Raw genomic sequence first — 22,175 nt, 5'->3', positions numbered from 1 at the left:
TAATCCCTAATGTTGAAATCAGATGAGGAAAGTAATCTCTTGAAGAGGCACATTTATAATGAACTCCAATTTTTAGAGTGTAAAGTCACACACTAAACCTATCCAGTGTTTATAAATAATCTATTATATTGACTTCTTACTTTCCTCTTTTTAAGGGAAAATTATTTTGAGTTTTATTTTTCCTAATATACTACTTCAAGCTCTGAATAATTACACCCCCTCCCAACACATATGCATACACAAAAGCTCAGAAAAAATCTCGTATTCCTAAGGGGCTAATTAAAAAGGATTCTGATTTCTATAAGGAATGAATGAGATCTTTGTTAACCTACTTTAACAGGAGTCTAAATGACCCTGGATTTATCTTGCCCTAGTTTTCAAAATGTAACTGACCCAGAATAACGTAAGCTTATCCCCAAACTCCTGGAAAAAAACAGAAGCAAAATTCCCAGAAGCCAAAACACTATGTACAACTTAAGAAAAAAATTTTCTCTGAAAAACACTATACAGTGCAAACACCACTGTTCAAAGAGCTCTTATTTTATTTTTTATTTAGCTGGAATACATACATATTTTTAATGTCCATACTCTAAATGTTTTTTTTAAAAATAAATTTTATTTTATTGTTGACAGTATTACAAACGTCTGTCATTTTCTCCCTTTTGCCCCCTTCCATCCCACCACTGCCCCACCCCAGGCTTTCCCCATGCTACTGTCTGTGTCCATGGGTTATGCATACATGCATATATGTTGTCTGCCTAATCTCTTCCTGTCCCCTTCCCCCCCCCCACCCCCTGAGATCTGTCTGTCTGTTTCATGCATCCATGCTTCTGGACCTAATTTGTTTCTCAGTTTATTTTGTTCTTTAGAGTCAACTTATAAGTGAGATCAGCAAAATAAGCCAGTTAGAGAAAGACAACTGAAATATTTTTAAGATTATAAAGCTTTACAATAGCAAGGCAAATAATCTTCCAGAAAAATATATTAATTGTTACTGTGATATCAGGGACTTTCTAGAAGCTTTTGTGTTGGGACAACCATGCTATTCACAGCATGGATAGCCAGTGAAGCTATAACATGATTATTTCTTGTGGGTGTAATAATCACCTAATTAGCCAAAAAAAAGACCCCACAGATGATTTGCTTTTATTCATAATAACTAAGCAGTCTAAATTGAATAGGAAAGCCAAAACAATGCCTGCTGATACATGTCCTCTTCTTACTCTTCAGTCATTTCCACCAAGATTCCAGACTGGGCAGAAGCTCCACCCAGAAGCCTTCTATTAATCCTGTTCCTCTTTCTCCGACTTCACATGGTTTCCCTCACTTACTGTCATAAGGCATACACAATTTCTCTCAGAAACACGATACTGAAGAACTAGTGGGCCCCCAAACACCACAGACATGCCTCCCTGCTTCGTGCTGAAAGAAATTCACGTTTCTATTCTAACTGATCTTCCTGAACGATGAACAGTTCTTCAAATTTTATATATTTCTAACATTGGAATAGCCACTAATTTACTCATTATACATTTGTTTATTGAAAGCCTAACATATGTCTGAAACTTCACTGGCAAAAAAGACGCAAGAGTATCCTATGCAGGGCACTTCACACACATTTGGAGGAGCTCAGAAGGCCGATTAAAGCAGGTAATGTCCAAATAAGAGCAGAAACGCAAGGTTAAGGAACAATTACAGGGGGTAATTTAAAGGGACGACAAACTCCAGAAAGTTTTACCAAAATGTTTGTTTTTTTTACGGTGAAAAGAATCTGTAATTCACCTTGCAAATAATATGTTATATAGAGTCCATTCTTATTCTTCACCTCCCTAAAACTGAAATATGAAAAGATATTCCAGATAACTTCTTAGTCATATTTTGAATTCGTATCTCGGATACCAAAACTAGGAATAGGATCCTGAATAGTTTAAAAACGTCAACTTGTCTGGTAAGAATGATTCGAAGGTGCTCAACCTATTTGTCTTTGTGCCCTTAACATCCAGCCCATGGCACATACTGAATAACTGAATAAAATGAAACATCACATCACATTATTATGCTCTAATCTAACCCACTGAACACAAATAATTGCTAATGTTACTAAAAATAATATATAAATTGAAAGCCTCCCTTCAGATGAACAGTCATAAATAATAAATAAATTTAAATAGAGGAATAACCTAACCAGAGAGACTCACATTTCACTACTGAGCCCTACCAAGTAATGATATCCACCCAGAGGGCACAGAAGGGTTTTTTAATTTTTTAAAATATGTCATCTAGACGATAACGGCACTAAATAAAACATATGAGCATTGTTTGAAATGACACAGTGACTGGGCTAAACATAGTTTTATACAGTTAACCATGAAGGCAGTTAACCATTCACCAGCATTTTGGCAGGACTGCATGGAAGTTAACCGTGTGGTGGTAAAGGTAATAGAATACACACCCCTTCCTAGCCTGTGTCTAATTAATGATAACATTCAATACGTAGATTGTTTTTCTACAGCACAGGCCTACCTCATTTTTTTTGTTTCTTAATTCTCATCCAAAAATATTTTTCCAGCCCTGGCCGGTTTGGCTCAGCGGTTAGAGCGTCAGCCTGCGGTCCAGAGGGACCTGGGTTCAGTTCCCACTAAGGGCACGTGCCTCGGTTGCAGTTTGTCCCTGACCCTGGTTGGGTCGTGCGGGTGGCAGCCACTCAATGTGTCCCTTTCACGGTGATGTTTCTCTCTCTCCCTCCCTCCCACTCTATCTGAACAAAAATGAAAAAATGTCCTCAGATGAGGATAAAAAAATAATAATAATTTTCCACTGAGTTTTTTAGAGTGGAAGGGAAGGTCGGAGGGAGGGAAGGAGGGAGGAAGAGAGTAACGTCGAGGTGAGAGACACATCAACTGGTTGCCTCCTGTACGACCCCGACCAGGCCACCAACTTTTTTGGGGGTGGGCGGGTAACATGTCCATAGTGGAAACCGAACCTGGGACTCTCTGGTCCGCAGGCTGACGCTCCAACCACTGAGCCAAACCGGCCAGAGCCCAACCTCATTTTTTTAAACAAGATGACTTGTTTCTGTTAGGTAAATTTATTTTGTCTTTTATTATATTTTCCTATTCAAAAGAAATCACTTAAATCTGAAATATATAAAGTGTCCAAAAAGAGTTCAAAATGGCCATAGTTCTCATTTAAAATATCACAAGATGAAACTTCCAGTCAAGATGGCGGTGTGGGTAAACACAGCATGGCCTCCTCCCACAACCACATCAAAATTACAACTAAACTACAGAACAACCTGACATCGAGCTGAATGGAAGTCCTACAACTACGGAATTAAAGAAGAAGCCACATGGAGACTGGTAGGAGGGGCAGAGGCGGAGGGGTTGGCCCCACACCCACGTGTGGCGGATAAAAATCAGGAGGGTCACCTCGGCTGTAAAGGTCCTCCCTGAGGAGTTAGGGGTCCTCATCCCAAACGAGGCTCCCAGCTCAGGGTTCCAGTGACAGGAAGAGAAGTCCCCATCACTTTTGGCTGTAAAACCAGCGGGAACTGAGGCTGAAGGAGGCTGAGGCTGAAGGAGCCCCAGGCAGTTCCTCTAAAAGGGCCCATGCACAGACTTACTCAGACTAGCTCTCTGTGAGCTCCAGTGTGGGGGAGGCAACTTGAAAGAGACATACAGGGAAGAACTGAGTCATTTGGCATCTGGGTGAGAGCTAGAGGGGCAGCTTTCTCCTGGACAGACACACTGGTGGAGGCCATTGTTCCTTTCATGAGCCCTTCCGCCATGGGGCAGGCAGACGACCTCCATATCTGGGACTCCGCCAACCTGGCTCATACTGTTTACCCACCCTAGTGATTCCCTGAGACCCTGCCCCACCCAACTTTCAGGCTCCCCAAGCTGTTTCCAGTGGCTTTACCATAGGATTGGCCTGTCTTGAATCCTGCTTCAGAGTTTCCTAAATTCTCTCAAACAAGCAGCATTTGGTCACAGTGAGCCCCATACCTCTAGCTAACTAGCCCCAGGCCTGGCACTAGAAGCAGCCATCTGCAGATCAATTTGTACCTTATGCGTGGTGGTCCTGGGTGGAACACAGGCAGTGGCTGACCATGCTCCAGAGCCAACACACCCAGGGGACAGCTTCAGACCACATGGAAGTACCACCACCCAACCACCTCAGTGGGTACCAAAGCCCTGCTGAAGTAAATCTTGCTCTATGTGGTGGGCCCCTGCACAGCTGATCCTCCAAGGGACTCAGATGCCAGTGGTCAGTGGGCACAGCCAGTCCTTGCAGCTGATCAGCCTGAGTAAATCCCTCCTATTGATGTCCCAACAGCAATCAAGACTCAATTACAGCCCTGGCCGGTTTGGCTCAGTGATTAGAGCGTCAATCTGCAGTCCAGAGAGACCCGGGTTCGGTTCCTGCTAAGGACACGTACCTCGGTTGCAGTTTGTCCCTGCCTCTGGTTGGGTCGCGCGGGTGGCAATCACTCGATGTGTTCCTTTCACATCGACGTTTCTCTCTCTCTCTCTCCCTCCCGCTCTATCTAAACAGAAAATAGAAAAATGTCCTCGGGTGAGGATATAAAAAAAAAAGAAAGAAAAGACTCAATTACAACAGAAGTGTGTATAGTCCACACCAGGGGTGCACCTTGAGGGCCCAGCTGGGGTGATCAGGGAGGTTGTGCCACTGGACCCTACAGGACACCTACAATATAGGCCACCATACAAAGCCTAGGAGATATAGCAACTCTACCTAATACATAGAAACAAACACAGGGAGGCAGCCAAAATGAGGAGACAAAGAAACATGACCCAAATGAAAGAACAGAACAAAACTCCAGGAAAAGAACTAAACAAAACAGAGATAAGCAATCTAACAGATGAAGAGTTCAAAACACTGGTTATAAAGATGCTCAAGGAACTTAGAGAGAATTTCAAGGAACCTAGTTAAGAAAGTCAAGGAACTTAGTGAGGACCTCAAGAGCATAAAAAAGGACCAGTCAAAAATGAAGGAAGCACGAACTGAAATAAAGAATAATTTATAGGGAAATCAATACTAGAAGAGGTCAAGCTAAGAAGCAAACCATCGATTTGGAATATAAAGAAACAAAACACACCCAATCAGAACAAAGAATTTAAAAAAAGAAAATTGTGAATAGTGTAATGAGCTTCAAGCATACCAACATTCACATCATGGGGGTGCCAGAAGGATAACAGAGAGAGCAAGAAATTGAAAACTTATTTGAAAAAATAATGACAGAAAACTTCGCTAACTTGGTGAAGGAAACAGACATACAAGTCCAGGAAGCAGAGTTCCAAACAAGATGAACCCAAAGAGGTTCAGACCAAGACACATCACCATCAAAATGCCAAAGGTTAAAGACAAAGAAAGAATCTTAAAAGCAGCAAGAGAAAAGCAGTTACCTACAAGGGAGCTCCCATAGGCCTGTCAGCTGATTTCTCAAAAGAAACTGTAGGCCAGAAAGGAGTGGCAAGAGATATTCAAAGTGATGAAAAGCAAGGACTTACAACCAAGACTACTCTGTCCTGCAAAGCTATCATTTAGAATCGATGGACATATCAAGAGTTTCCCAGACAAGAAAAATCTAAAGGAGTTCATCACCACCAAACCAGTATTATATGTAACGCTGACGGGTCTTCTTGAAGAAGAAGAAGAACAAAAATATGAACAATAAAATGGCAATAAATACATATTAATCAACAACTGAATCTATAAACAAAATGAGCAAGCAGAACAGAAACAGACTCATAGATGCAGAGAACTTTTTTTGGTTGCCAGATGGGAAGGAATTGGGGGGATGGGTGAAAAAGGTGAAGAAATTAAGAAGTACAAATTGGTTTTTAGACTGATGAACCTCAAAGGGAAGGGGGGTAGAAGGAGACAAACCAAAGACTATATGCATAACCAATGGACACTGACAATAATGTGGGCAAGGCGGGAGTGGGGTGGGAGCCAGGAGGAAGGGGTCAATGGGGGAGAGAAAGGTAGGATGCCTGTAATACATTCAATAATAAAGAGAAGTTTAAAAAGAAAATATTGTAAGATGAGTCAACCAATCAGTGAAATTATTTATTATTAATTTGACTTAAATGGGTCCTCCACCTGTATCATGCCTTTATTGTTTCCATGACATAGGAAATTCTCATGAGTTTCTTTGTAAATAGTATCTTTTATCAACAAAATTTTATTTTAAGCACACTGATATAAAATAATATTTAATGGCCTTATTATTTGATACTATTAAAATGCTAAGTGAAAACAGACTAAATAAAAAGACAGCTAATAATTTGGACATTATATGTGCTACCACTACTATCTTAAGCAACTCAGCTTCTAAACCTCAATAGTTACAAAGTCCTATTGAGTCATCCATCTTAATGGTTTTCTTATCTGTCCATACTTTCATATTAATCGCTATAACTCTAATCCAGGCAAATATTGTCTAACATCCAGATATTTGCAAAGCTTTCATAGTGGTTACTCCAATTCCATTTTCTCGCCTTTCACAAGTCTTCCTCTACCTCCAAAACAGATTAATATCCTTAACGCACAACCCTGACCTCTATCCATGTACTACAGTCTCATTCTCAAGACTCAATGGCTACCTACTGCCTAAAAGCAAAATCCCCAAACTTCATGGGTTTGAATTCAATTCCCTCAAGGATCTTAGTATGAGGAATACTTCTGAAAGGATTCCTATATTGGTCTCAAATGAAATTGAATGGCAAAGAAAGTCCTTTCCAACTTCAAAATTCTGTGGTATGTATCCATCTTGTTCCCCTTACTATTTTTTTAATCATATCAATCCAATGCTTTTTTTAAATATGTTTGTGTTGATTTTTAGAGAGGAAGAGAGAGGGAGAGAAAGACAGAAACATCAATCAGAGAGACACATCAATTGGCTGCCTCCTGCACACCCCCACTGGGGATCAAACCCACAACCCAGGTTTGTGTCCCAACCAGGAATCAAACTACCAACCTCCTGGTCCATGGGCCAATGCTTAACCACTGAGCCACACTGGTGAGGCTTAATCCAATATTTCAAAGAATTGTTCCCTAAACATACCTTTCCCACCTGAAGATCTTAGGAGAAATGTCATTTCAGACAAAATATGCATTTACTACTTTTCTCAGGATAAAAGAGAAAGATGATCTATTATTCTGCCAGGTTAAGAACTCCATGAAAGATTTAAAGAGTCGTGGGTTCGATTCTGGCCAAGGGCATGTACCTTGATTGCGGTTCATTCCCTGCTGTGGTTGGGGTTGTGCAGAAGGCAACCAATCGATGTGTCCCTCTCGTGTCAGTGTTTCTCTCTCTTTCTCTCCCTCCCTCCCACTCTATCTGAAGATAAATAGAAGAATGTCCTTGGGTGAGGACGGAAAAAAAAAAGTGAAAAAATAAAATAAAACATGGACCATCCATAGTAGGAAATGCACTGAATTCTATTTTTACATTAACCTGTTAAAATTCACAAATGCAACTTCTTTCTTGCTGCAACAATCCAACCATTTCAAGGCTATTCTCCTCACTAGACTAAGAGAACACAAATATCTTCCTACAAAATGGGCCCTCAAAAATCCCTTCATAGAAACATTTTCTAAAGACCACATAAAAGATGAGCAAAAGAAAGATGAAGTCACTTGTTTATTGTCCTGCTCTATGAATTTCAGCAAAGCACTTCCTGATTCCTTAGGCCTGATCCGTGGTAGGTCCTGCACATGTGGGATATCTGCTTTCATAACATATCAACAATGAATCACCACATTTCAATGCAGACATCTTAATCTTTTCTTGAGCATATCATTCTGAGTCAGAGTATGGCCATAATTATTTCACCTTAGATAAGTTTTGGCAAAAATAAAGTAGGCATTATAAATTAAATAGGCATCTATCTGCCTCTAAAAAAACAATTCTAGCCCTGGCTGGTTTGGCTCAGCGGTTAGAGTATCGGCCTGCAGTTCAGAGAGACCCGAGTTCGGTTCCCACTAAGGACACGTACCTTGGTTGCAGTTTGTCCCCGGCCCTGGTTGGGTAGTGTGGGAGGCAGCCACTCGATGTATACCTTTCAGGTCGATGTTTCTTTCTCTCTCTCTCTTCCTCTCTCTCACTTCTACTTTATCTGAACAAAAAAAATGCCCTCGGGTGAAGATAAAAAAAAATAAAAAGTACTTACTGAGAATTTTAAGAATTCTCACCTGAAGTACCACCTCTCAACATATTATATGTTTCTATATAAATTACATGATAATTATTTTTACAAGTCTGATACATATAGGTTTAGTCTATTGCAATAGCTACTGACCTCAAAGTCAAGTAATCTAATCATTCAAAACACATTTTTTTTAAATCCTCACCTGAGGACATTTTTCCATTTTTTGTTCGGATAGAGTGGGAGGGAGAGAGAGAAACATTGACGTGAAAGGGATACATTGAGTGGCTGCCACCCGCACGACCTAACCAGGGCCAGGGACAAACTGCAACCGAGGTACATGCCCTTAGCAGGAACCAAAGCCAGGTCTCTCCGGACCACGGGCCAACCAAACCGGCCAGGACAAAAACACATTTTTAATTAAAAGAAAATATCAGAAAGTCATGTGAGGATCTTATAAATATCTCAAATAAATGTAATGTACAGCATGGAAACTAGAGTTAACAATACTGTATTGCATATTTGAAAGTTGCTAAGAGAGTAATTCTTAAAAGTGCAAACCACAAGAAAAAAATTCTGTAAATATGTACAGTGTTGTATATTAATTAGACTTACTGTGGTGATCATTTTATAATATATAAAATATTAAAACCTTATGTTGTATATCTGAAACTAATACAATGTTTTATGTCAATTATACCTCAATTAAAAATTAATAAATAGCTCTGGCTGGTTTTGCTTAGCAGTTAGAGCATCGGCCCATGGACCAAAGAGTCTCAGGTTCAATTCCAGCCAAGGACACGTACCCCAGTTGCGGTTCGTCCCCGGCCCTGGTCGGAGTCATGCAGGAGGCAACCAGTGGATGTGTCTATGTTTCTCTCTCTCTCCCTCTTTCTTCCCCTCTCTCCCTCCCTCCCACTCTATCTGAAGATAAATGGAAAAATAGCTTCAGGTAAGAATTGAAAAAAATTAATAAATAAAATTTAAATTAAAATAATAAATGACTCAAAACCTATGGTTTCTAAGTAACATTTCGAGAATGCTGCATAATACTGTTCAAAATCTTAAAAGTACTTTAAATATTTGCTACATAAATATTTGCAAAAACTTGCCATAGTATTATTTCTTCTATACTAGCTAACTACTCAGCTCCAAGATTTGCTTTATCATCAAAGGTGGAAAGTCTAGTGGCTAATGAATTTTCAAAGTACAAAACAAATACTGCCAAACTCCACAAGAAGCACTTACAATTCACATGACTGAAACATCATCATTCACTATATTACATTCTTTTCTATTAGTGCAAAATAGGGTGTATATTTAAAAGAGGGAAGGGGGATTTGGGGACTGGGTAAAAAGGGTGAAGAGATTTAGAGGTACAGATTGATAGTTACAGTCAATAATATTGTAATAACTATGTATGGGGTGCCAGGTGGGTACTGAAAATATCAGGGGGGAACACTTTGTAAAGTGTATAGTTGTCTAATTGCTATGCTGTGCACCTGAAACTAACACAATATTAAATGTAAACTGTAACTGAAAAAATTTTAAATGAATGAATGAATAAAAGAGGCTATATGTAAAGATGCAAAACAAGTGTAAACAATGCCAAGCAAACTCTGGTAACTATTTAATTTTTACTGTCCCCCCCCCCAAAAAAAAAAAAAACAAGACAAAGAAAATTCATACTCTTAGAATGAGAAACTGAGATACCAAATTCCTTCCAGGCATGCCTTACTTTCTAAAGAGCTGAGAAAGCAATACAACATTTAGGTAGCATATTGAAAGGTTCTACAATTAGAAAAATACCTAAGAGAGACAGAAAACAACATGATTCATGAATCGATGAGGGTTCCCACAGCAGACATGGGTGGGGGCCCAATCTCAATTACCTTGCAGTGAAATATGGAGATCATCAATGCCCAAGGAAACCTGTTCATCTTCGGTGGGAAGCACAGAACTGGATGCCATCCTTCAACTCAATGGAGATTATATCATGTCCATCTCAGTTAAAGAAGTGAACTAAAAGTGAAAGGGAGAAGTACTCATTAGTAACTCTGCAGTTCTGCATTTCGTGTGAACACACATCACCAGAGAACAACAGAAACCAAAAACTGACCTCCAAAAGAAAGCTGTTTCTAGTGAGTTTTCCTTCCTTCACAAGGAACAAAGTGACTACGCCTTCTTTTTTGAAACATAATCAAGATTTTGCCCTGTGACCTATTCATGCTCATTGGAGTTGCTGGCAGAACTCCAAATAAGCCAGCATTGTGGATTCTAAACTCATGGTGCAAAGAGAAGCTACGCAGTTAGATTCCATATCTGGTCTAGAGGAAGTCAAGTTGACACAAACTGGTATCTTAGGTGTTTCTGTGTATTTTATTGTCAACCTTCACCCTGCAAGGCTCTTCTTTGAAACATTGTATTTAATTCCTTTTCTTCTCCATGAATGTTGCCATTTACTGGAAACAGTAAGAGCTGACCCAGCATATCTTACAAAGTGAAACTAAAAAAAGAAACAACTATATCAAAAAGAATGTCTTTGTGGGTTATCTATTAGAGTCAATTATCTTCCCAAGTACTTGTCTTTCCACCTACACATTTCTTTCTTTATCTCTCCCACAGATCACTTGTTAAAGATTTTACCTACCAGCCCTGGCCAGTTTTGTTCAGTGGTTAGAGCATCAGCCTGTGGGCCTAAGGGCTTGGGTTCCATTCCAGTCAAGGGCATGTGCCTGGGTTGCAGGTTCGATCCCCAGCCCCGGTTGGGGTCTACAGGAGGTAATCAATCAATGTATTTCTCTCATATTGATGTTTCTCCCCCCCTTTACTCCCCCCCCCTCCCTTCCACTCTATCTAAAAATTAGTGGAAAAATATCCTCGGGTGAGGATGAAAAAAAGATTTTATCTACCAAATAAACTATTTATTAATTAATAATTAATTGTTTTATCCCGTGAATTAAAATGAATCAGAGCCTGCCTGAGGTAACAGTGTTACTATACTAAATTGATAGGATTCTATACAAAAATAAAAAGCTGTTTAAGTGAGCCTGTGCAGCCTGAATACTGATCAAGGTACACATGTCCTTAGCTTTTGATGTACTGAGGACCTCCACTCCCCATTCCATACCCAAGGGCTCCTGAACCCAAAGGGAAGACAAAGTACTTCATCACACAGGAAGAAAAACTGAATTCCAGAGTGAATTTCCTATGGAGACCCTCTATTCCACTCCAGGGCTATTTAAACCAATGAACAATCCTGGCCAGTTTGGATTAGAGGTTAGTTAGAGCATCAGCCTGCGAACCAAGGAGTCCCAAGTTCGATTCCGACCAAGGGCACGTACCTCGGTTGCAGTTCGTCCCCAGCCCCATTGGGGTCATGTGGGTGACAACCAATTGATGTGTCTCTTTCACATCTCTCTTTCTCTCTCTCTCTCGTCTCTCCCCCTCCCACTCTGTCTGAAGATAAACGTAAAAATATCCCCAGGTGATGATTAAAAAAAAAAAAGTAAACCAACCAACAAACAAAAAATAATAATAGTAGTAAATGCTGTTATAGCACTTACTATATACAGGCTCTATTCTAAGAACTTTGCATATAACCTCCTTTAATCTTTATAACAACTCTATGAGTCAAGCACTGTAATTATCCCCATATTTGAAAAGACAAAACTGAGACATATAAATGTCACATGCAGTTGTCTAAGGACATACAGTTAATCAGTGATGGAGCTACCAGTTGAACCCAGGTGGTTTTGGCTTCAGATTTTATGCTTTTGACCAATACAGGTTGGTACCTCATAAAGCTAGCTACCACTGAGTCAGATTTCTTTATTTTTCTTTCTTTATTTTTTTGTCCTTCATTTACTCAACAAATATTTATATATGCTAGACCCTGCTTTCAAGCAATTCCATCTTCTTCGAATAACAAATGAATAGAATGCTGAGCAAAATCCTCTTAGAGATGCAGGTAGAAGGTGCCACAGAAACAAAGGAGAAGTGCCCATCATGTGAAGCTGGAATCAGATGTGACTGTCAGGAGTGTACTTATTATAAACCAGAATTTCACCCAAAATAGTCCTATTAGCATTATTCAGAAACTTTGAATTTAATAATATCTCTAAACACCACTCACTGACATTCAGTATTCATCAAAAACAAGGTATCGAGTGTATTTATATTAAAAATAAAAGCAGCCCTGGCCGGTTTGGCTCAGCGGTTAGAGCGTCCGCCTGCGGTCCAGAGAGACCCGGGTTCGGTTCCCGCTAAGGGCATGTACCTCGGTTGCAGTTTGTCCCCGGCCCTGGTTGGTCGTGCGGGTGGCAGCCACTCGATGTGTCCCTTTCACATCGATGTTTCCCTCTCTCTCTCTCTCTTCCTCTCTCTCCCTCCCACTCTGTACAAAAATGGAAAAATGTCCTCGGGTGAGGAAAAAATAAAAAAATAAAAAATAAATAAAAACAGAACAATAGACAATAAAATGATAACCAGAAAATCAAGAAATGTTCCTGGTCCTGGCTGCTTTGGCCCAGCAGTTAAGAGTGTTGGCCCTCAGACCGAAGGGTCTCAGGTTTGATTCCGGTCAAGGGCACATACCTAGGTTGCAGGTTCAACCCCCCGCCCCAGTTGGGGTCACATGGGAGGCAACCAATTGATGGGTCTCTCTCACATCAATGTTTGTTTCTCTCTCTCTTTCTTGCTCTCCCCACCCACTCCCTTCCATCTCTAAAAATCAATGCAAAAATATCCTTGGGTGAAGATTACAAAAAAATATTTTTTTTACTTTTTAGAAAGGAAATGAAATGTTCCTGTGCTGTGTCAGACTAATGTGTGGGAATCACTATATTGCATATTAAAGTTGTTTAAAATAATTATATTAGTAAAAAAAAAAAAAAAAAAAAAAAAATTGGTCTAGACCTTAAAAATAACTATTTATCTAAGTTTTGCTTTTAATGAAAATTTATTAGCAAACAAGTTAACAAGATAATTTTTTATTTATTAAAGAATATCCTAGGCCTTCTAAAAATGTCCGTCAAAAGTAAAACCAAACTTTGAAGACTGACTCAACAATTAGAAGCGTTACATTATTGACCCAAATACTGTCTTGGTACAATCACTTATCAAAACACGCTACAGAAGAAAACTTGGGATGACATTTCCAACACAATTGTCTTTGGTGAGTAATCTCTGGAGAGGAATTTACTTGCCAAATAGGGCCCAGGAAAAACTGAAACAGAGTAGAGAAGAATGTTTTGAGAGATTTCCCAGGGTCTGAATTGAGAAGCTAAAAAGAGTGTGAAAGCAGCCCTGGCCGGTTTGGCTCAGCGGTTAGAGCGTCGGCCTGCGGTCCAGAGAGACCCGGGTTCGGTTCCCGCTAAGGGCATGTACCTCAGTTGCAGTTTGTCCCCGGCCCTGGTTGGTCGTGCGGGTGGCAGTCACTTGATGTGTCCCTTCGCATCGATGTTTTTCTCTCTCTCTCTCTGTTCCTCTCTCTCCCTCCCGCTCTACCTGAACAACAACAAAAAAATGTCCTCGGGTGAGGATTAAAAAAAAAAAAAAAAAGAGTGTGAAAGCAGAAAGAGGAATGAGGGCTTGGCTAAACCAAAAGGGCTGTCTATCAACCAAAATCTCCAGGGCCATCCACTCACTGCATTCCGGGCACAGCGCGGCCTTCTAGGTGGAATCACAGCACAGAAGAGTCCGTCCTCACAGCTTCACTTTTCCTCTTCAAATAAAAGTTACACACAATTATGTAACAAATATCATTTATTTTAGAATGGAAATAAATGAGACTATTCCTAAAAGTAAATAAGGGACCATCTTCAGGCACATACCAAAGACTGGGTGAAGGGTTCATGCAGTGGCACTGGAGAGCCTACGATCAAGTGGAATCATGTGTAATTGCATTTTTAAAATTCATGTAAACCAGCAGTTCCCAACCTGGGGGTCGAATGACCCTTTCACAGGGTCGCCTAAGACATAACAGTAGCAAAATTACAGTTATAAAGTAGCAACAAAAATAATTTTTTGGTTGGGGGTCACCACAACATGAGGAACTGTATTAAAGGGTTGCAGCATTAGGAAGGTTGAGAACCACTGATTAAACCAATATACATATGTCTAAAAATGGCATAAGCTATTTTGAAAGGACTGTGGTTTGCTTATGTAATACATCTTAATATGCCTCTGGTATCTCTAAAACCTCAAACACTAGAGAATTTCCCCTTTTTAAAGAAATCTTGGCATTTACTTTGCATTACTATGACTAGAAAATTGTCAACTCAAAATGAAATTTGAATATTGTTTCTAATAAATAAAATTATGGGTGGTTTTTATTTTCTTCGTTTTATCTGCATTTTAAAATTTTCAGATGAATGCATATTTCTGCTGCATTAAGAAAACTGTTTTTTGCCCAGCCGGTGTGGCTCATTGGTTGAGCATCGACCCATGCACCAAGAGGTTACTGGTTCGAGTCCCAGTCAGGGCACATGCCCAGGTTGTGGGCCCAATCCCCAGAGGGCATGCAGGAGGCGCCCAATCAATGTTCTCTTTCATCAGTGTTTCTGTCTCTCTCTCCCTCTCCCTTCCTCTCTCTCTAAAACCAAAAAAGAACCCAGCTGGTGTGGCTCAGTGGACTGAGTGCCGTCCCATGGACTGAAATGTCTGCGTTTGATTACTAGTCAGGGCACATGCCTAGGTTGCAGGCCTGATCCCCAGTAGGGAGCAGCCGATCAATGTTCCTCTCTCACACAGATGTTTCCAACTCTCTCCCTTCCTCTCTCTCTCTCAAAAAAAAAAAAAAATCAATAAAAACATATTTCAAAAATTTTTGAATCAATAAAGAAAAAATATTTTTTTAAAAAGAAAACTTTTTTATTTAACAAAATAAGGACAAAGGTATTATTTGGTTCAGGAGCAGTTCTCTGATCCATATGCTATGGAACCTGTATAACTGTATCTTCATTTAAAAACAAAAACAAAAACACTCTCTTGACACAAATAAAATTACAAAAATTCTGAATTTGTCAAAAATTTCTGGTAAAGACTCCTGAAAGTCTTTTGGTCGCTCTTCGAGGCTCTTATTTTCTCACTATTACACAGTTTGCTAACAAGCCCTGGCAGGGTCGTAGCACTCAACAATCACTGTATAAAGCAACAGGGAGAAAGAGACATCTATCTTATCTTCAAAGGCTAAGCAGTGTACCACGGCAGGACGCAGTAAGGACGTTCAGGTTATTGTTTAACGGAGTGATTTAAATGGTAGCTTTTTCCCTGGAGTGCCTCCCTCATCCTTTTTTCCCCACTGTTGTTGCTGTATCATGCTCTTTATGGTCCACCCAGGGAATCTGAAGGATCTCCCTCCTGTCAGTTAAGTTATAGAGCTATTCCTAGCAGCTGACAACTATTAACACTGATCTGCTTACGAGCTCACAGAATAAAGTCGGTGCCACACACACAGTAAGTTTCTTCATCTTTTTCCCATTAACTTTTCCTGACTCTGTTATTACTTATTTTTTCATCATCATTTAACCAGAAGCAATTGCCACCAATTCCCAGACCAGATGATTTTTTAAGTCTACTCTATTGTCTCCTTTCCGGCGCTTTATTTTTCTAATGACCGCCACAAAATGCCAGAACAATCAATCCGATCTATTCACTACACTTTTGGAAAACAAACATGTAGCAGCTCTCTGGATGTAATACCGCTGTGCTCGCTATCAAGCTACCTCACAATGAAGCCGTGTCAGTCACTGGCCAATACCAACAGTGCCGCCAAACCACCCACTTCAACCATGATAAAAGCAGCTGAGTGAATGCAGCCACTTGTCCAAGAGCTGTCTGTTGGCCTTGACTAAGTCCCAAACGTTCCGAACTGCAATGCCCACTGCCAGCAAAGGGGGGATGATAACACTTATGGGGGGGTTGTAGGAATTCCATGAAAAAGCACGTGAAATCGAAGCACTGCAGTAACAACTAACATGTACTGAGTCCTTACTCAGGGAGAGGTATTACAGGATATAAATGGTATGTATTATAATCTATGAAATAATTTATCAGGATTATCCTATTTCTTAATCAGCAGTTAAAATGAAAGCTAGCCACAATTCTTAGATAAAGAATGAAAAAACTTCAGGACGAAAACTTCCAACGCTACAAAATCGGACGTGTTAAATCGGCGTAGATCTAGAAGGCATGTACTCAGGAAGTAATTATTTTAATTTCCATCAGCACATTTTAACCTAGATATTCTGCCCTTGCACTCCACGCTCAAACTTTCTACAGTTCATAATTTCCCCAGCCAAAGTCTCCTGCCTTTGCTACCACGGTGTCACCAGCCTCCTAAAAAGCTTGATGGCATCTTTAAGTTCAAAGTACTAACAATGGTTTGGGGTCCCCCCCATGCATGTCTCTTCATTCCTTTTGTTATCACCTCTCCCTGTGACTCCATTACAGTGATACTTCGGTTCTCGAACATAATTCGTTCCAGGAGGACGGTCGAGAACCAAATTGTTCGAGAACCGAAGCAATGAAACCCAATAGGAAATAATGGAAACTGGATTAATTCGTTCCAAGCCCCAGAAAATGCCTATTTACTGGCCTAATTTGTATATAATATGTAGAAAAACATAAGTCTCAACAAGAAATAAAAGTGTACAGTATGTCTAAGGGTTAAATTCAGTGTAAAGCGTGACTCTCTCCACAAAGCGTGACTCTCTCTCTGCACTCACACTGATGACGCAAGCAAGGCGCGCTGGGCCGAATGAACGCCATTCGGCTGAACTCGGCTCATCTCGGAAGTTCGAGTTCCAAATATTTGTTCGGATTCCAAGACAAAAGTTTCTCGAATCTCCTGGTCGAATACCGATTTGGTCGAAAGTCAAGGCGTTTGAGAACCGAGGTATCACTGTACTTTGTTCCTAAATTGCTACCAAAGATTCCAGTGTTTCGTATTAACTCCCGCTTCCCCATCCCTATCTTTGAAGAAACCCTGAGAGGTTTGGGATGCGGAAGCAAGAGATACTGCAGAAGCTAAGGATGAGACATAGGTCTGAAAATGAATGTGCTGGAGATCAGGGCTGACAGCAAGACTTTAGACAAGGTTGCATGGACACAGTAGTAGGGCCCCCAGCCCTTACCTATCCCAAGAGCACTGGCCACCAGACCTATTTCCCCAGAACCCTAGCTCCGCCCACAGGTCAGATTTCAAAGCATCCTTTTCTGGAGAAGACAAAAGGCATCCTAGAAAAGACCTCCAGATACTGCTATTTGAGGATCCCCTAGAGAAAAGTATGTTCCCTGCCAAATAACCCTACTGTGAAATTCCACTAATTGGCTTTTACATTCCTCACTCTTACATTTGAATGGACAGCCAAAGATGATCACATCTTTTCCGGAGATCCTCTAATAATGAAAAAAAAGAAGTCAAAACAAACACAAAACAGGCACCTGGAGGACCTGGCAAAAGTAGGCAACAAAAGAAAAATTGCTAACAACTGAATGTTTCCGGAAATGACACCATAAGATGAACTGGATTTTAAAGTCATAAAGGGCTTCACAGTATCAGTTACAAACAGAATCAACAAGTTCTTCCACTTTACACCTTTACCTGACAATGTATAATGAGAGATATATGTTAAAGTTTTATAAAGAGAGATTTCAAAGTTTGGGTTCTGCCCTGGCCAGTGTGGCTCAGTGATTGAGCATCGACCCATGCACCAGGAGGTCACTGGTTCGATTCCTGGTCAGGCCACATGCCCAGGTTGTGAGCCCAATCCCCAGTGAGGGGCATGCAGGAGGCGGCCAATCGATGTTCTCTCTCATCTATGTTTCTCTCTCCCTCTCCCTTCCTCTCTCCCTAAAAATCAATAAAGAAAAAAAATTAAAAGAAAAAAAAAATTTTGTTCTGCATGCTGCTAAGACACTTCACTAGCTTTTCTTTATTCATTAGGTTTTTAATAATATCAAAGCAAAAAGTCATATTCTATTGGACAGAATTTTAGAAAGCCCTTATGAAATCAGATTTAGTCTCGTTTATAAACATCCACGCCCACACACATGCTCAAATGGAGAGCAAAATGCAAGAAAACCTCCTCCGCAGGAACAGATGCTTAAAGATTTTAGCCTCCTGAACAAGCAGTACAGTTTCTTCCCTCCAAAAGACAAAGGTCGGTCTCATCCTCAGGGATGCAACTGCTATAACACTGCACAGAAATTCAGTATGCACTCACAATTCCACAGAAATCTGAAAGTTTCCAAGGCAATTTTCCCTTTTAGAATCATAAAGACTGCCAACTTGGTAGAAGTGAAACAGGTAGACATTACCAGAGTTTTGATACCATTTCACTTATGTTTCAAAATTATTGCCCAGGTTGATGTGCTGAGAACAAATGATACGACAAGGAATGAAGCAGGGAGACTAGTTAAAAGGTTATTATAGAATAATGGACAAAGGGCTGGATAATCAATAAATGAGAAAGCAAGTTGGGAAAAATGTTAAAGGTGAAAGCTAGGTGTTGAGTATTTGTGTAAAATTCTTTCAACTATGCTGTGTGTTTGAGAATTTTCATAATAAAATGCTGGGAGGAAAGGGTCTCACAGTAATCCAGATGATAGCAGGGACCAGAGTGCAGGAGCACTGATCAGTAGTCAGATTCTGAAAATATGCTAACGATGGTGCCAACAAGGTTTCCTGACTGATTTGATGCAGCAAACTGTACACTTAAAAATGGTTCATTTGGGCCCTGGCCAGTTTGGCTCAGCGGTTAGAGCACCAGCCCGTGGACCAGAGAGTCCCAGGTTCGGTTCCACTAAGGGCATGCACCTCAGTTGCAGTTTGTCCCCGGCCCTGGTTGGGGTCGTGTGGGTGGCAACCAGTCAATGTGTCTCTCTCACATGGATGTTTCTCTCTCTCTTCCTCCCTCTCTCCCTCCCGCTCTATCTGAAGATAAATGCAAAATGTCCTCAGGTAAGGATAAAAAAAAAAAAGGTAAATTTTGTTATGTATATTTTACCACTGTTTTTAAAAATGAGATAGGAAATTATTTTCAACCTATACTCTATGCCCAGCTATGTATTAAGTGTGAGACATAGAAAAAAGTCATTTCCTGACATACAAGACTTCAGAAAAGTTATATACTGTGCACTCACCCTTAGAGAGCTACTGGAAGAGTTGTCCCAACAAAATAAGAAAATAAAACAAGAGGAAAAAAAGTATTTTGCAAAATAGAAAACTAAACTAAAAATGAGAAACACAGAGACTGGATATTGAACCTAGGAGAAATAAAGGAAAGTTCCCAGAAGGGTAGCCACGCAGAGTAATGCAGGAAAGTTTCGGGCTCTGGGAGAGGCAGGCAGCGTGGGAGTGGGAGGGGAGGGGTGACGTGGAAAAAGAGGATGCAAAGACAGGAAGGAGTGAAGAGACAGCATGAGGGCGCACACCGATTGATCAAGGACCGTTACAGTGAGAGTAGGAATTACGCTAGAAGAGGGATATTTGAATGAGTGATTTTGAAGATGGTGTAGCTCCTAGTAAGACAAAGCTCCCTTTGGCTGTCTGAGAAGCTTTTTAAAAATATATACCTCCATTCATTACATAAAGAATATGTGGTCTGCAAAACACATTGATTCTTCTTCTGGGTGGAAATACTGAGAAGTTTGGGAGAGAGGATTTAGGGAGCTCTCATCAGATGACCTTCTTTTTCTCAGGAAAATAATAAGTGAGGTCATCTCTTGGGAGCAGGGGGAGCCAGCGTAAGGTAGGGCACTTAAGAAATGAATGGTGCTACCTTGCCTGTGTGGCTCAGTGGCTGAGCCTCAACCTATGCACCAAGAGGTCCGGCTCAGGGCGCATGCCCAGGTTGTGGGCCAAATCCCCAGTGGGGGGGCATGCAGGAGGGGACCAATCGATGTTCGCTCTCATTAATGTTTCCATCTCTCTCCCTCTCCCTTCCTCTCTCTAAAATCAATAAAGAAAAAAATATTTTTTAAAAGAAACAAATGGTGCTTAGAACAGGCCAAGGACAAGAATCCGAACCAACCAACCAGAGAGACATGCAGGGAGTTAGAGGGCAGTGAAGGCCCATGCAGGTAGAGCAGCACTGCTTACAAAGGGACCCAAACAGCACTTTGGGTGCCAGGTTTCCCAGGAGACCTCCGCATCACACGAATGCTCAGACAGGAGCAGCAGCCATTGGTGACTTAATAAATTTCTGCAGGCCTGGCTGGTTTGGTTCCAAGGTTAGAGCATGGGCCCGAGGAGGGTCACGGGTTCGCTTCCCAGTCAAGGGCACATACCTGGGTTGCAGGTTTGATCCTCGGCCCCAGTGGGGATCGTGCAGGAGGCAACCAATAGATGTGTCTCTCTCACATCAATGTTTCTCTCTCTCTCCTGCCCTCCCTTCCACGCTATGTAAAAATCATTGAGAATTAATCAGGTGAGAATTAACAAAAAAAAAACAAAAACGGGAAATAACCAAATCCTATTGGTAAGAGAAAGGATAAACTGTGGGTGGTTGAGTCATAAAAGGGAAGACTATTCCACAGCTAAAATGAATGAACAACACCTGCCAGAGGGCTGCTGCCATCAACAAATCATCAAACAACAAGTGTTGGCGAGGGTGTGGAGAAAAGGAGACTCTAGTCCACTGCTGGTGGGAATGCAGACTGATGCAGCCACTATGGAAAACAATATGGTGTTTCCTCAAAAAATAAAAATTGAACTGCCATTTGACCCAGTGATCCCACTTCTAGGAATATACCCTAAGAAGTCCGAAACACCCATCAGAAAGAATATAGCAACACTCTTTACAATTGCTAAGATCTGGAAACAGCCCAAGTGTTCATCAATAGATAAGTGGATAAAAAAGCTGTGGTACATATACACAATGGAGTACTATGCAGCTGTAAGAAAGAAAAATCTCTTACCCTTTGAGACAACATGGAGGGACCTGGGGAGCATTATGCTAAGCAAAACAAGCCAATCAGAGAAAGACAAATACCACATGATCTCCCTTATTTGTGGAATATAATGAACAAAGCAAGCTGATGAACAAAATAGACCCAGAAACATAGACGTAAGGTACAAACTGACAAACCTCAGAAGAGGGGTATGGGAGTGGAGAGGAGAAATAAACTACGGAACTTATATGCATGTATGTGTAACCATGGACATAGACAACAATGCTGGGGTGGTGTGGGATTGGGAGGAGGGTGTCAATAGGGGAAAAAGGAGAAGCATTTGTAACAAAAATTAAATAAATAAATAAATAAATAATAAAATAAAATGAACAACCAGTATCAACAAGGTTATATATCAAAACTATAAACTGTAACAAAAATTAAATAAATAAATAATAAAATAAAATGAATGAACAACCAGTATCAACATGATTATATATCAAAACTATAAACTGTAACAAAAATTAAATAAATAAATAATAAAATAAAATGAATGAACAACCAGTATCAATATGGTTATATATCAAAACTATAAATTGGGCGTGGGGGTAGTGCAAAAGTACTGATATACTATGACTCACTTATGTACTTTCTGTAAATTTTAAACACAAACATACATATGAGGTAAAAAACAAAACAAAACAGAAATGTGCTCAGGAATAAAACCCACCAAATTCAGAGGGGATGAGACTTCAGCTCAATGGTGAATGTTTTCTTTCTTCTAAGTATTTAACATTTAAGCAGCAAGTACAATGTAGATATTGAAAATATTCATTTTTAACACTTTCAAACTGTAACAGAACTCTACTTAAATTAGAGAAAAGAGATGAAATGGCTGAAAGAGTCACAGACTTAGAGTCAGACAAACTGGTGTCGGTCCTGGTTCCACCACTGACCGACCACACAGCCTTGGATGATCATTCTCTTCTCCAAGGTCCTGTTTCTTCATCTGTGAAATGAGGATAATGATTTTGTCTAAGCCAACTCATAGCCTTTCAGTTTCCTGGCAAAGTATCTAACCTGACAGTCTCTTCTGCATATTTA

At 40.4% G+C, this 22,175-nt stretch overlaps 1 protein-coding gene across 1 annotated transcript in view; it reads right to left on the bottom strand.

Annotated features, from left to right (window-relative positions):
- SYNE2 (spectrin repeat containing nuclear envelope protein 2) overlaps positions 1-21,855 on the bottom strand; it is a 288,966-nt gene extending 267,111 nt beyond the window's left edge. Inside the window, exons 1-3 of the mRNA XM_036246314.1 lie at positions 21,802-21,855; positions 13,823-13,899; positions 10,067-10,196 (exon numbers count right to left, since the gene is read on the bottom strand). Coding sequence (XP_036102207.1) covers positions 10,067-10,145 — 79 coding nt within the window. The 5' untranslated portion in view covers positions 10,146-10,196; positions 13,823-13,899; positions 21,802-21,855. The remainder of the gene's footprint in view (positions 1-10,066; positions 10,197-13,822; positions 13,900-21,801) is intronic.
- Positions 21,856-22,175: the final 320 nt, after the last annotated feature.

This window comes from Molossus molossus, unplaced genomic scaffold, assembly GCF_014108415.1.
Source record: "Molossus molossus isolate mMolMol1 unplaced genomic scaffold, mMolMol1.p scaffold_m16_p_1, whole genome shotgun sequence".
Lineage (NCBI taxonomy): Eukaryota > Metazoa > Chordata > Mammalia > Chiroptera > Molossidae > Molossus > Molossus molossus.
The sequence above is the reverse complement of the archived record's forward strand: the minus strand, read 5'-3'. Positions and strand labels throughout refer to the sequence as shown.